We start from the raw sequence: 13699 nt of genomic DNA, 5'->3' as shown, positions 1-13699 counted from the left end.
GCCGCCCTCTCCCCGCAGGGTGTCATCCGCGTGCCCGCGCCCTGCCAGTACGCCCACAAGCTGGCCTTCCTCGTGGGCCAGAGCATCCACAGGGAGCCCAACCTGTCGCTCACCAACCGCCTCTACTACCTCTGACCACACCGGCGCCGCGGCCTCCCGGATGGCAACTTCGGGGCCTTTAAGCTTGGGTTTTGTTTGTTTGTTTTTTAACTGTTATCTTTCTAGAGACTCGGGGAGGGGATTAGGAGATCTAGAGTTTTATTTGACATTGGTATTAACTAGATTTGTTATTTTATAGGTTAAAATTAAGGTTTTATATTCTACGTCCTTTGCTTCTCGTTAAGTATGTTATCAGACTTTTCTTGTTTGGGGAGAAGACGAGGGTAGCGTGCGTTGTCTGTGACAGGCTTTCCGGAGCGTCCGAGCGCATCCGGCTCGCGCCCTGTGCTCGCCGCCCGTAGACGCTGCTCCTCGTGGGAGGCACACAGTGCCTGCGGCCCTCGGGGCGACGGGTCTGAGCGCGTGTTTTAAAGGGAAAGCCGGTACTGAGCCATACGCGGGGTCAGGAAGGATGAGCTTAGTTTTCATTTGGGGGGAGGGGCCAGGTGGTATGGGAGTAGAAAAGATAGTTTAAAAGTTTTAAATTTCTGTCCAAAGAAAGATTTTAAGGCTGTCTAGTGTAGAGGCCGGCAGGGAAGCTGTGTGAGCGTGGCTGCTTATTCCTTTTCCCACTGGGACCCGATTCTGTGTGTTCCAAATAAAACTGGAGAGCAAGCCAGTGCGGTCACCGTGTGCTTGGTTTTCCTGAAGACATGCGCCTGGGCTTTCTGCTGGCTTTTGCGACTGCAGAGCACACGCGAGCAGAAGCCGCTCCTGAACGCGGGGTCAGCAGCACGCGGGGCCTCAGCATCAGGGAGGCTCCGCTAGGGCACAGCCGCCAGTGCCGTGTCCGGTGCGATGGGGAGTGCGGGCCGCGTCGGTGCCAGCCCGTCGGCACCTGTGACCATCACAGCTGTGCATTTGCCGTCGTGCAGGAACTTAAGCAGAGAGCCAGTGTGGCGTGAACGAGCCATTGCAGCCAGGAGCTCGGCCGGGCACTGTCTGCAAGTGCGGGAGCAGAGCTCGGCTGTGGCGCAGGCCGGGCGCCGAAATCACACCCACGCGCTCCCGTGGGGCACCGTCTCGCCGGCCACTATGGCATGGCGGGTGAGATGGCCGTGTCTCCCTCCCACCCTCAGTGCCGGTCCCAGTGGCCAGCAGGCGCTGGCTGTGGCCCCGCTCCTCGGCCTGTTACTATCTAAGCATTAGGAGCAAAGAAAAGGAGAGCGGGACCCTACAAAGGGGTCCCTGAGACAGAGACCCCGAGGCAGAGCTGCTGAGAGTCGTCCGGTGTTACAGAAGACGGACTCTACCCCAACAACCACAAAAGGCTAATTTGGGGTGTTGTCATTCGTGGATTTTTATGGCTAGTCGGTAACTTTTGCTTTTTTTTGAGAGAGGTTTTTTTGTTTGTTTGTTTGTTTGTTTGCTATAGGGCACGTGCACTCACCAGACAGACAGAGACAGACAGAGAGACAGAAAGTGGGAAATCACCCCCCAGGGGGGATGGCCACACCGCAATCCCTTCTCCTCCGTTCTCCTCTCGGGATCCTGGGCACGCACGCACACGCGCCCGGCGTGAGTTTTAAGCCACCAGGTCCAGGACACGAACCACGGTCAACTACGAGTCCAGCTACAGCCATTACGCCAACTGCTGGCCCCTATGGCTAGTCCGTAACTAACGTGACCTCTCATCCTTGGCAGGTTTCAGCCTGCCCCTTAAAGTTGAAAGGCTTCCGTGTCGTAACCGTGAAAACCTGGTGATGCGGTAACTTTGGAAAAGTTGTCACAAGTCCCTCAGTGTATCAGTACAGACTTACTTGCTAGGGAAGAAAACCCGCTCAGGTCTGTTTAGGCCAGGTCCGGTGGTGCTTGCCACGTGTCCCTCTGAGCATCGCCCGTCTATTGCGGTCATACGGCACCGCAGTCTGGACCGGCCTGACCTCTGCCGCCCACAGGTTAGCGCTTCAGTCCCTCAGTCACAGCTTCGCCGTGAGTCTGCGCCTTCCCGGGCCCCACCGCCGTGGCTGCCTTCCCACCTCCGTGGCAGTGGCTGCGGGCGGGGTGCGTCCCAGTGGCCACGCGCACGACCTCGTCTTATCTCCAGCCAGGGATGCTCAGCAGGCCCCGCGGTCCCTGCCGCCTCGCTGGGCTCTGCTCTCCTGTCCTTACTCCTGTCGTGCGTGCGTGCCTGCGTCCGACCCTGAGGACTGGGTGGCCTGTGCGTGCTGTTCTGGGAGCACGGTGGGTGTGCTGTGTTTCCAGCTCCTCCCCAGAACCAAAAACCCACCTTTGCTCTTGGGAGGTGCCGCCCTTGGGCACGTGGGTCAGAGAGAAATCCCAGTCAGCCATGGAGCGAGCCCTGAGCGGGCGCTTGGCCCCCACTGCATCCAGCTGGCGGCGGGAGTCGGGAACCTGCTGGGAGTGCTGGGGTACAGCTGTGGCCCTCACGGCTTACGTCGGGGACTGACCGGTCTAGGAGGGAAGCAATGCCTGTAAGAGTGAAGCGTTAGCAGGGAGAGCACACTTTAAACGTTGTCTGCTAAAGTGTACGTTGAAAATGTTACGTGTGTGGCCTAGTGCCCATTTCCAGAACACTGGTCCTCCTCACGAACCACACGGTCGACTACGAGTCCAGCGACAGCCATTACGCCAACTGCTGGCACCATCTGTCTTCCAGGTGAATCGGGGTAAATGTCCCAGTGTGTGCGTATCAACGACTGTTCACAGTCACTCAGCCACAGGGGAGAGGGGGACTTTCTGACAGTCCCCCCAACAAAAATAGCTACTACTGCCATTGGTCGCATCACTAGCCAGGTGACCCTGCATTGCCGCTTCCAGACCGGGCGGCCCGCCTTTGTTACTTTACCTGCAGAGAGCTTCGTCCCCACGGCCAACCCCTCTCACCGGCCCCCGGTCCTCTCGGGGTGAGCTCTTCAGTGCCGCTGTCCTTGGAACACTGCTCCCCTCACCCTGGAAGCTCGTCCCGTGGCGGCTGGGACTCAGCTTCCCAGACGAGTCAAATCCCAGTCTGACTTGTCCTTCACTCTATTCCATGACACAGAGCTGGCCGCCTCAACCGGGTCATCACAGTGGCCCACGCTGTGAGCTCGGGTGGCCGGGAGGGGACCCCGCCCGCCCCCCATGCACCCCCTGCAGCCCCTCGGACCTCCTCACCCCAGGGTCCTTCAGGCTTGTTGTAGAAACGGCTCAGGAAGTCTACTGTGTCAGGTCAGAGGGGGAGGGACTCCCGGGACAGGAAGCAGCTGACCTGCGTGTGACGCCACGTGACTGGTCAGAGCTCGGTGTGCATGCACGTGTCACCACTGCTCAGCCCCCTGCCCTGCCATGCAGGCCAGAGGGACGCTCAGCCTGGCTTGGCGATGTGGTTTGCAGGCTTTTGAATGAAATGCATTTCCACCAGTGACTGCCAGGAGCCGGCAGCCTGCTCCCTTGTCCCCTCCCACCCCGAGTGGAGGCTCCGGCCACCTCCCCCCGTTGGCCCATCTACGGAGGCCAGTGGCGTGAACAGCCTCAGAAGACGAGGTGCCGCCCACTATCATGGAGAAGCTCACTTTGCAGCACAGGTCAGACCAGATTCCTGCCCCGGTAAAGGATCTGGGGTCCCTGGGGCCCCCATCACCTCCCCCGCCAGGACCCAGCCAGCTTTGGAGCCACCACAGCCCTGCCTGCGGTGCCCTCGTGTGCACTGCACGTGGCCACACCTTTGTCCCCAGCACAGGGCTGTCCTGCCAACACCCAGGGGCCTGGCAAGCTGCGGGAGTGACAGGCAGAGCAGTGTCTGCCACTTGTAGTGACAACGCCCAGGGGGCAGCGCAGGCCCAGCGCTAACCGTGAGGCAGGTGAGACCGTGGTGTGAACGTACTAGAAAGTTCCTGCGGTGTTCGGGACGCACAGGTTCCGGCTGAAGGTAGATGCTGACAGCTCAGAGAGCTGGAACCCGTGTCGCAGTGCAGGGTCGCTTCAGGGCAAGCAGGAGCTGGCGCCGAACACTCGGCAGTGCTGGGCTAGCCTGAGAGGTGGGAAAGACGGACTGAGGAGACATGGCGTCTGATGCCAGAGGGTAGGGAGGAATCGGGCCTCGAGCCAGTTTTGCCAGCAGTTAAACACAAGCAAACCAAACGCGCCATGAGAAGACTTCAGACTTGATTTCTTTTTTTTTTCTAAGATTTTTATTATAGGACACATGTGCTTGCCAGAGAGAAGGCGAGAACTCACCTCCTGGGGCGATGGCTACGCCACAGCCCCTTCTCCTCCATTCTCTCGGGTTTTGGGCACGCACGCACACGCGCCCAGCGTGACTTCCAGCCGCCAGCTCTGAGACTCAACAGCAGTCCACAATGTGGCGCACAGCGATGTAACCGCTCCTGCTGGGCCCCGTGCACGATTTCCTTAACAGGCTTCTCTATTTTCTGGGCAGTTTGCATGTACATTAAAGCTGAAAAGATGGAAATAAAAACTTTGGAAACGCCAACCAAAGTAAAACTGGTGTGGTTATTTGAGGTGGTTTCGAAAGTGTGTGGAAAAATGGAATTCAAGTATAAGTTTATTTTGGAACTAGCGTATGAGTTTATTGTGATGTTAGCTTTTCCAGTGTGTGCAGTTTTTTCATAGTGGACATTTTCCATGTGCTTCTTGAACCCCCTGCACCATTGTTTGCACAAACTGACTCTCAGGCTTTAGTAAGTCTGAGTCGCAGAAGCGGTTGTTTCACAGGGATAAGAGTCGACGTGCTAACAAGTGCACACCCTAAGCCTGTAGGTCTCTAACCACAGCTTTACAACACGTGCCACCAAAACTGCAGGTCTAAACAGAGAGCCCACACGTGCCCGTCCTTGGGGAGACAGCCCCGCTCTCAGACGCTGTGCCGCGGACCGGGTCAGTAGGGAGACCAGGAGGCTGGCAAGCCCGGGCCCTCCCCACACATGCGCAGGGTACCCAGGGATGCGGAACCCCCGGGGACAGAGATGGAATGCGTGACAACAGTGACTATGGAATGTTGGCACCGTCCTTAACCTGTAGGCCACCCGGGCACCGCGGCAGACGGGCCTGCAGGGTCCCTAGCGCAGACAGCAGTACCGCGCCTTGCAGAACGCGGTTAGCTCAGGCGGGGACCAGTAGGTGGCGTGGTGGTTGTGTCGCTAGATTCCCACATAGTTGACCACAGTTGGAGTCCTGGACCTGGTGGCTTAAGACTCAGGCCGGGCGTGAGTGCATGCGTGCCCAAGATCCCGAGAGGAGAGCAGAGAAGGGGTTGCAGCGTGGTTATCTCCCCCCAGGGGTTATTCCTCGCTTTCTGTCTGTGTCTCCAGTGAGTGCAAGCACCCTGTAGCAAAACGCTCTCCCAAAGAAAACCCAGTAGTTTGAGATTTTAAGGCTTGAAATCAATGTATTTTAAATAGAGAAAGCTGGAAATTCAGTGATTAAATGTTTCAGCTCAAAAAAAGCAAGAGACAGGAAAATGAAACCCAAAGAAAGCATGGGGAGAAATCGCCGAGTTGCAGGGGTGAGGGACAGCCCCTGCAGAGCGGGCGGAGCCGAGGGGCGCAACTCTGAGGGGCCCGGAGTGTGGGGCCCAGTAGGCGTGGAGGAAGGGTGCCAGTGCAGCTCTGTGGGGGGAGGCCTGCTGCCCCGTGCCCGCATGGAGTGCTCACTCCCGCCCTCCTGGAGCCTCCATCCAGCCGGCCAACCCGCTGGCAGCCCTGGTCACGGCCGTCCTTCTGAAGTCGCCTCTGGACACAGGGACGGCACGTTTCTGCCTGTTCCCACCCGACTGGACGCGGTTCGGAGGTCGTTTTTCATGGCCCTTGAGTCTCTGGTTCCTTCTGTTGCCCCCCCAACACACACACATGCTCTTTGCTCTGTCCCCTCCCTTCTGTCCCCTCCCCCTCTGTCCCCTCTCTCTTTCCTTCCTCCTCCTCTTACCTCCCGCCAGTGGCAGCTCCGGGCACTGTCACCGGAGGGAGGAGGTCGTGGGGCTGGCTCTGGGTCCCTGCACTGCAGGCGGCCTTCCCGGCGCTTGCCCTGTGCACCTGCTGGCCACGGCCCTCTCTGTCCCTGGCTCTGCCCCCCTGCCGCGGCCCAGGGCACATGGGGCCACCCCACACCCACCGCCCTGCATCCTACCAGGCCTTCAGGAGTTGGGGACAAGAGTCCAACAGACACAGACGGGAGCTTCGGCCGGCCGAGGGAGCCGCCGACTCCGGCTGTTGGAAGGCCAAGGCCCTGGCTGGGAGCCGGGAGCAGGAGGGTGCGATCAGGGCGGGCTGCCCCACAGCATCAGCACTGCCCAAGCCGGGGCCCGCTCACGGGAGCGGCCCTTGAGTGGCAGTGAGTGGCGTGCCATGCTGGTCGCTCTGGGGTCCCTGACACACTTGCCACCATTACTCTGACGCTGAGACCTGGCGCAGATCCCCCCTCGGCCCCTCTTGCCGGGTGACTCCCAGGGGGAGCTGCAGCTTCAGACTGGAGCGCTTTGTTTTAGAGCTTCGGGCTGTAGGGCACCTGGGCTGGCCGGAGAGAGAGAACGTGAGAAATCACCCCAGGGGATGGCCACACCGCAGTCCTGCTCTACCCTCCGCTCAGGGTCTTGGGCACGCACACACACGGCCGGTGTGAGTTTGTGAGTTTCAAGCCCCCGGGGCCGGGACTCGAACCGCAGTCTGCGTGGGAGTCCAGTGATGCAACCTGCTGGTCCCTCTGGGCATGAGCACGGTAAGGCGGCGTGGCCTGGGGGTGAAGGCGACGGACTCCACGGGGGTGACCGACTCGCGCCCCTGGCCTGGCCTGGCCTTCCCGCGTTGCCTTCCTCTCCGTCGCTCTCTGGTCAAATTAAAAAACAGCAAGATTCTTGAAAACCACCACCACGGCTGACGTGGAAGGAGCAGAGCTGCGGCCGGGCACGCGGACTGCCCGGTGGGCCCGGCACCTGCCCTGGAGCCGTTCCCCAGGTTGGTGACCTCATAACCGACCAGGGAGGGGCGAGGCAGTGTGGCCCGTGGCCCGGGTCCCAGGTCCCAGCCCACTCAGACCCCTCACAGCGTGCTGGACGGCAGAGAGCCCCTTCGCCAGCGCAGTGACAGCTCAGCCCTGCGCTCATCGGCACGGCGGGGCACGCCTCCACCACGGAGCCGCCCGGGTGCCGGGCCGCTGTCCTCCTTACGGAGATGAGCCCTGCCGCTCCAGCCACGGCACTAGGTACTCAGGTTATTGGAGTTCTCGGTGTGCGCAGGGCACAGGAGGTAGGGGGTACCGAACCCGCACCCTGCCCTTGGGGCCCTGGGGCGGGCCCTGGACCCCTCTGCCTCTGCTCGCTCACAAAGGGGCCGTTTTCCGGGAGGTGTGACCAGTGGAAAGCCTCCGAGCACAGCTCACAGTGCTTTCCTCGCGGGCGGCCGTGGGGATCCAGCCTTCGCCCAGACCCTGCACACAGGTCCCCACTTACCGGATGGTTCCCCGGGAGGCTGGCCACGCTGGGGCTCCATTCTCACCTGCAGCACAGAAGGCACGGGGGCAGTTTCGGGAACGTTGGGGCTTCCTCGGCCTTTGTTTAATGCAGTTGTGGGTGGATGAGAACTGCAAAATCGGAAAGTTTCAAAGTCATACGGAAAAAGGAAATTGGGACACAGGTGTAGGTGATGAAGGTAGCATCTGCAGGCGTCAGGATAAGGGTGCGAGGGACACAGGAGGAAGTGTCACTCATTGTCCTTGGGGGGCAGCTGAGTCACCCACTCACGGCCCAGGACACAGGAGGCGGCAGGGCCCAGAGCCACGGAGACAGCGGGCATCCGCAGCCTACCTGGGTCATCGGGCCACCCGAGGACAGCAGCACGCTGGGTGCACAGCGTGTGTGGACACTCGTAGGGAACAGAACGGTCTCGTAGTCCCTGAAGGGGGTGGCCCAGGTGTGCTCAGCTGTGGGGGCGAGGCCGTCACCCCAGGCTGGCAGCTGCACGGGGGCAGGAAGCTCTGACCTCGGAAGGCAGGTGGAGGCTAGGGCAGTGCACTGCGACCCCGAGGTGGCCGTGTGTCCATGCTCTGGGGCATCTGGCTGCTGTCAGCGCAGCCTCCCTGGGTCATCTTTTCCATTTGGGGGAACTCACCTTCGCTCCGTGTCCCCCGTGCCGTGGCCGTGCAAACCTCGGCAGCAGCCGTGCCCACACGTGTCCGGGTGCACTCGGCTCACCCTGAGTATGCGTGCTGGCATCACGGCTCTCGGCAGACCCGTTACCTGGAGAATTCTAAACACGGCTTTCGGGACAGTGCTGTGTACCGGGCCAGCCATGTCACGTGTCATCCTCGGTCAGCGTTGTTCTCTACTCCACTCAGACTCTAAACTCGCCCCAGGAAAAGGTTAAGCATGGTCTGACCCCACCCTGGGAGTTCTCGGGCACCAGCACCTTCCGGGTGCTTCCGAGGAGCCCACCGCCGGGCGCGGCGTGTCATGGCATTGGGGAATACCTGACTCCCAAACCAAAGTCAAAATCCTTCTCAGGAAAAAGGAAGAAGTATCCCTGGAAGGTGAGGTGGCAGGGTGGCTGGGGAGGGTTCCGCCCATGACGAGGAGTGTGTGTGAAGCAGACGGTACAGCCAGCGTCATAGAAAGTGACAAACTTTATTTCTAGAAAATACTTTACACTGACGGTTCACATGCACGCCCGCACCGCGCTCGCCCACACGGTAACTCCTTTCCATGTCACTGTCACATACACCGCGTCACAGTTACAAGGCCCGCGTGAAGACAGGGAAGCTTGCACCCGCGTGCACACCTTCCAGGAGTGACAAAACCCAGGCTGTCTGGGAGGGGCGTACAGAGTAGAAAGGGCACGGACCGCTAGGGGTGGGGCCACGCACCTGCTGGCCTGCAGGGCTGAGGCGCCAGCCATCGGGCGGCCTAGGCTCGGGCGTCGGGCTGACCTGGCCTCGTGTGTGATGTTCATGTGCTGCTCGCTGTGCAGGCTTGGGGTATGGCATTTTGACAGAGTGAAGTGACAGGAGCCCACATGCCACAGTGTCACAGGACAGCAGGGGGTACACCAGCCTGTGGCCGGGAGGGGGCGCTGACCCTGCACCCGTGCCCGCGCCCCTGCTCGCTCCCGAACGGCTAAGGAAGCCGTCCCTGTGGCAAGTGTCCTACGACGCCCGGCCCGGCCAGCTAGTCTCAAGCACTGTGTCAGAGGATGGAGACCACGGAACGCACACACATACGAGGTCACAGTTTTATTCGACAGTACAAATCATTGTGCATCATAAGGCAGAACATCGAGGCGACCGAACTAGGAGTTTCAAGACCGGAGTGAGAGTGAGAGTGGCGTTTGGGGAGGGAGCGGGGGCCATTCCTCGGGCAGGTGACGGGTGCACAGAGAGGGGCGGTGGCGTGGGGAGGGAGGACAATCGCCGTCCGCCTGCCTGCTAGTGAGACACCCCGCCTCCTTGGCATGAGCAGACCGGCAACGGTGACCCAGAGGGGCGACAGCGCCTCCTGCCGCGGGGGCTAAGTGGATGGGAGTGCAAAGGGCACCCCTCTGCTGGTGTCAGGGGAGGTGGGTGTGAGGACGGACTCGAGTCAGGAAAGCCCTCGTCTGGGATTGCAGAAAACGACACGGGCTTGGAGGCTCCGCGAGCGCGTGTCACTTCACTGTCCCCAGCCTTTGCAGCAGCTCCTTGCCTTTGGAAAGCAGCCCTTGTTTCTTTCTCGAGGACATTTCCCTGCCTCTCCCAGGACTCCCAGACCCCAGAGATGACGGAGGTGACCCCGAATGGAGAAGGGCTGTGGGGGATGGAGCTCTCCTTGCTGTCCCTGAACCCTCAGGAGGAACCTAGTGGCACAGCGTGACAGGTCGTTGAGTACAGGCACCAGCCACGCCCACCCGCTCGGCACCTGCCCGACCCCACCAGCACGGCACGGCACGGCACGGCACGGCACGGCACGGCAAAGGGGGTCCGTTTCTTCTTTCCGCTGCCAAGTATGCGGGGAAGCGAGAGCGCCCTCCCACAGCAGGCCTGTGGAGGGCCGGCCCTCGCCCCAGGGCTTTCCTTTGTGGGTGGTGGGGGGTGTGGCTGTTGCTTTGGCAAAACAAAGCCGCGTGGTCATTCGCCTGGTACGTTAGGACAGACTGACTTGGAATCACACTGGTTGGAAAGCTGGCCAAGTACCCATCAGTGACCTTAAAGGCAAAAATGCTCACAGGGCGTTTTCCTGCATTTGAAAACTACCGGGTGATACCACACCGTGGAGTGGTGCGTGCGTCCCTGGGCGGGTCAGTACACTACAGAAACATTGGAGATGGCACACTGGTTGAAAGGAAAAAAAAAACCTAAAATGAACCTTAATTACAATCGAAGAAAGCTTCAAGGCCCTCGCTGCACGCTGTTGTCATTTCCAATAGGGGACACGGCTGCCCAACCTGAGCACAGGCGGGAGTGCTTCGACAGACGCTGCGTGCGTCAGCAACACCGCTCTCAGGGAGCCGGGTTTGCTCGCTCTGCCTCCTGGCGACTCCGCCTCACTCACCCGCTACAGGTGAAGGCATGCCTGAGGCCACAGTGTCGCCATGCCTCGGTTTCCACCTCTCCAGAGCAAATCTCTTGCTAATGCGAGCGTTCATATTCAACAGGAAATGCTGTAAGCCAAGGGGCTTTCAAGCTTGCTTAGATTTAAAATCAAGGTCTACTTCTAATGGAGCACACCTAAGAATGAAGATACCGTCTAGTTAAAGCAATCACCTGAGCTGCACGTTTGAGGCTTGGCATTGCATTGGTATACCAGCAGTTCGGTTTACACCAGCATCTGGTGGTCAGAGTGGCTGTGGTTTGGGGAGAGGCGTGAGCCTCGTCAGGGAGAGGAATGGTTACTGAGGAGCACAGATCTGGGTGGTGGAAGCCGGCGTGGATCACCCTCTCACTACTCATCTGCTTGATCTCGAATCATGGTTTTTGTTTTTAGGTAAAACTCCCTCGAGTAAACATGTGTTAGGTTGTGCTTTTCCAAGAGTGGTTGACAATGCAATATGCAGCTTTGACCATGAGTAGACATTGGCACACTCTCTATGTAAACAGACGATTAGCTCGATAAGAAATATGCTCCCAACGTTGGACTCTCAAGGACCCACCGGAAATCGTAGGGAGTGATTATTACAGACGGGTGGTCTCACTACGAATCCAGTTGCTTTACAACTGAGACCGAGGAAGTCCTAATACTTTAGGTCCAACGACTTTTTTGAGACATATTTCTTCTCTCTCTCTTTCTCTTTGTAACCCCACAGTGAAGCCTTAGGTCTACCACATGGGTCCCTTTAAGGTAGCTTAGGTAGGTATCTTTATAGGTATCTTCGGTTGCTCACTTACGTGAAGGCTACATTGCCTGATTAAGGTGTGAAATGAACACTCTTCTTCTGTTTCCAAGCACATGAGCAAAGAAATAAAAATATATATATATATATAAAAATGTAATATAGAAAACATAGCAGTGATGAAATAAAATAAAAATGAGACACTAAACATGAATGCAACCTAATCGTTAAAATGCTTGAGGAGCTCTTGGGTCTTTGCTAAGAGGACTGAGCTCTCAGAGGGCGGGTACCCATGAGTGCCCGCTGAACATGAAGAGGAGCCATCCCTGTACTTGGAGTCAGACTGAAGCGTGTGTCTGGACTGCGCACGGGAAGTTTCTTTGTGAGGAAAGGCAGACTAGGTAGAATCAGGTGGGTCATTTTTTTTTTCTTTTTCTTTTCTTTTTTTGTGAAACGAATGAACTTAGAATCAGTTTTTAGGCACAACCCCCGTTGAAGGGCAGAGGAAAAACTCAGGATTTATGCTTTGGGGACCAAGACATAAAAATGTCAGTGCAGAGTTTTATCAGACCACATGCGGCAGACGGGGGCGGAAGGCAAGAAGGCTAGAAAGGCTCACTTACCCTCTTTGCCTTGGAGCGCATGGGTGTGTCTCGAGGGTAGTGAGATGATGCATCGGAAAGGTAGACTTCGACGTCATCAGGCACTTCTTCCAAAAAGTTCGACGGCACGAAGCCTTTCTGCCCATTTAGCTCCCCCTGAAAACACACGTGGGAATCAGAACTACTTACTTTTCCTGGAACCCACTTCCTTCTTGTTTGAAAGGACCACAGTTCAGAGTGGTTCTGCACGATGAGTTTATTCATTCAAAAGTGGCAGGACCCAAAGGCGCTCCAGGTCAGAGTGCCCAAACCTTTCTGACCCACAGGAGCACCCTCAGCAACATGCTGCCTCACTTCCAGGGGTGGGAAGTTTCCCGATGAACTGAAACAAGACGGAGGGAGTTCACCACTCCTACTCAACATGAGATTGAGTCTGGCCAGAGCAGTGAGTGATACGAGAGAAGAACGAAAGGCCATCCGGACTGAAAAGGACGAAGTCGGATTCTCTCTACTTGCCCAAGACATTATATATAGAAAAACGTTTAAAAACCCACCAAGAAACTCTCAGAACTGATGAGTGAATTCGGTAAAGTAGTAGAATACAAAATCAGCACACGAAACTCAGCAGTGGCCCTGTACACCAATAATGAACTAGCTGGGGGGAAAAATCTAAAAAGCAATCCCATTTAGGGTAGTTACAAAATACAGTATCTAGTAATAGATTTAGCCAAGGAGATGAAAGAACTCTACAATGAAGACTATAAAACACTGATGAAATACAGAACAAAGACATCCCATGTTCATGGATTAAAAGAGTCGCCCTTGTTAAAGTGTCCATACTACTGAAAGCGAGTCAATGTGAAACCTATCAAAATACCAATGGCTTTCCTCATAGAAATAGGGGGAAAATTAGAGCATTTGTACAAAACCACAGAAGACCTCACCTTCCCCCCCCCAAAAAAAAGCAGTTCTGAACAGAAAGGAGTTGGCTGGAAGTGTCACACCATCAAATTTTGAAATATACTACAAAGTTATAATCATACGGCACGGTGCTGGCATAAAAACAGACACATACCACACATATACACAGCTAACTGCTCTTTTATCAGAGGTGACAAGAACGTTCACTGGGGAAAGGAAAGCCTTTTCAGCTAGCGGTGCTGAAAATCTACAGAGCCTTCTGCAGAAAAGTGAAACTGGACGACTCTGACCATATGCAAAATCAATTAAAACTAGATTGAACACTTAAATGTAAGACTCAAAACCACAAAAACAGAGAAGTGCATTGGCCTGGGCAAAAAATGTTAAGATCACAAAAATACAGACCAAAAAAAGGATCATTTCAAACTAAAAAGCTTCTGTTCAGAAAAGAAAACAACAGAGTGAAAAGGATTAGAGAAAACATTAACAAATTATTTAAACAGAATATACGAGGGAATTAGCAAAAAAAAAAAAAAAAAAAAAAACCATCTAATCAAAATTGGCAAATGATCTGAATAGACATTTCTCAGAACAAGACAGACGGACAGCAGATGTGGCCACGGAACTGAGCTCAGGACCACAGAGAGGGCTCAGGACCACAGAGAGGCCTCAGGACCACAGAGAGGGCTCAGGGCCACAGAGAGGGCTCAGGGCCACAGAGAGGCCTCAGGACCACAGAGAGGCCTCAGGACCACAGAGAGGCCT

General features: G+C 56.7%; 2 protein-coding genes across 2 annotated transcripts in view; one reads left to right on the top strand and one right to left on the bottom strand.

The window, feature by feature from the left end:
- The window catches only part of PIWIL1 (piwi like RNA-mediated gene silencing 1), a 23205-nt gene extending 22425 nt beyond the window's left edge, over nucleotides 1-780 (top strand). Inside the window, exon 20 of the mRNA XM_006147343.1 lies at nucleotides 19-780. Coding sequence (XP_006147405.1) covers nucleotides 19-135 — 117 coding nt within the window. The 3' untranslated portion in view covers nucleotides 136-780. The remainder of the gene's footprint in view (nucleotides 1-18) is intronic.
- A 7981-nt stretch (nucleotides 781-8761) lies between these two features.
- Nucleotides 8762-13699, bottom strand: part of RIMBP2 (RIMS binding protein 2) — a 52985-nt gene continuing 48047 nt past the window's right edge. The window contains exons 17-18 of the mRNA XM_027771376.1: nucleotides 12035-12169; nucleotides 8762-9938 (exon numbers count right to left, since the gene is read on the bottom strand). Coding sequence (XP_027627177.1) covers nucleotides 9750-9938; nucleotides 12035-12169 — 324 coding nt within the window. The 3' untranslated portion in view covers nucleotides 8762-9749. The remainder of the gene's footprint in view (nucleotides 9939-12034; nucleotides 12170-13699) is intronic.

This window comes from Tupaia chinensis, unplaced genomic scaffold (assembly GCF_000334495.1).
Source record: "Tupaia chinensis unplaced genomic scaffold, TupChi_1.0 Scaffold000211_1, whole genome shotgun sequence".
In the NCBI taxonomy this organism is placed as follows: Eukaryota; Metazoa; Chordata; class Mammalia; order Scandentia; family Tupaiidae; genus Tupaia; species Tupaia belangeri.
The sequence above is the reverse complement of the archived record's forward strand: the minus strand, read 5'-3'. Positions and strand labels throughout refer to the sequence as shown.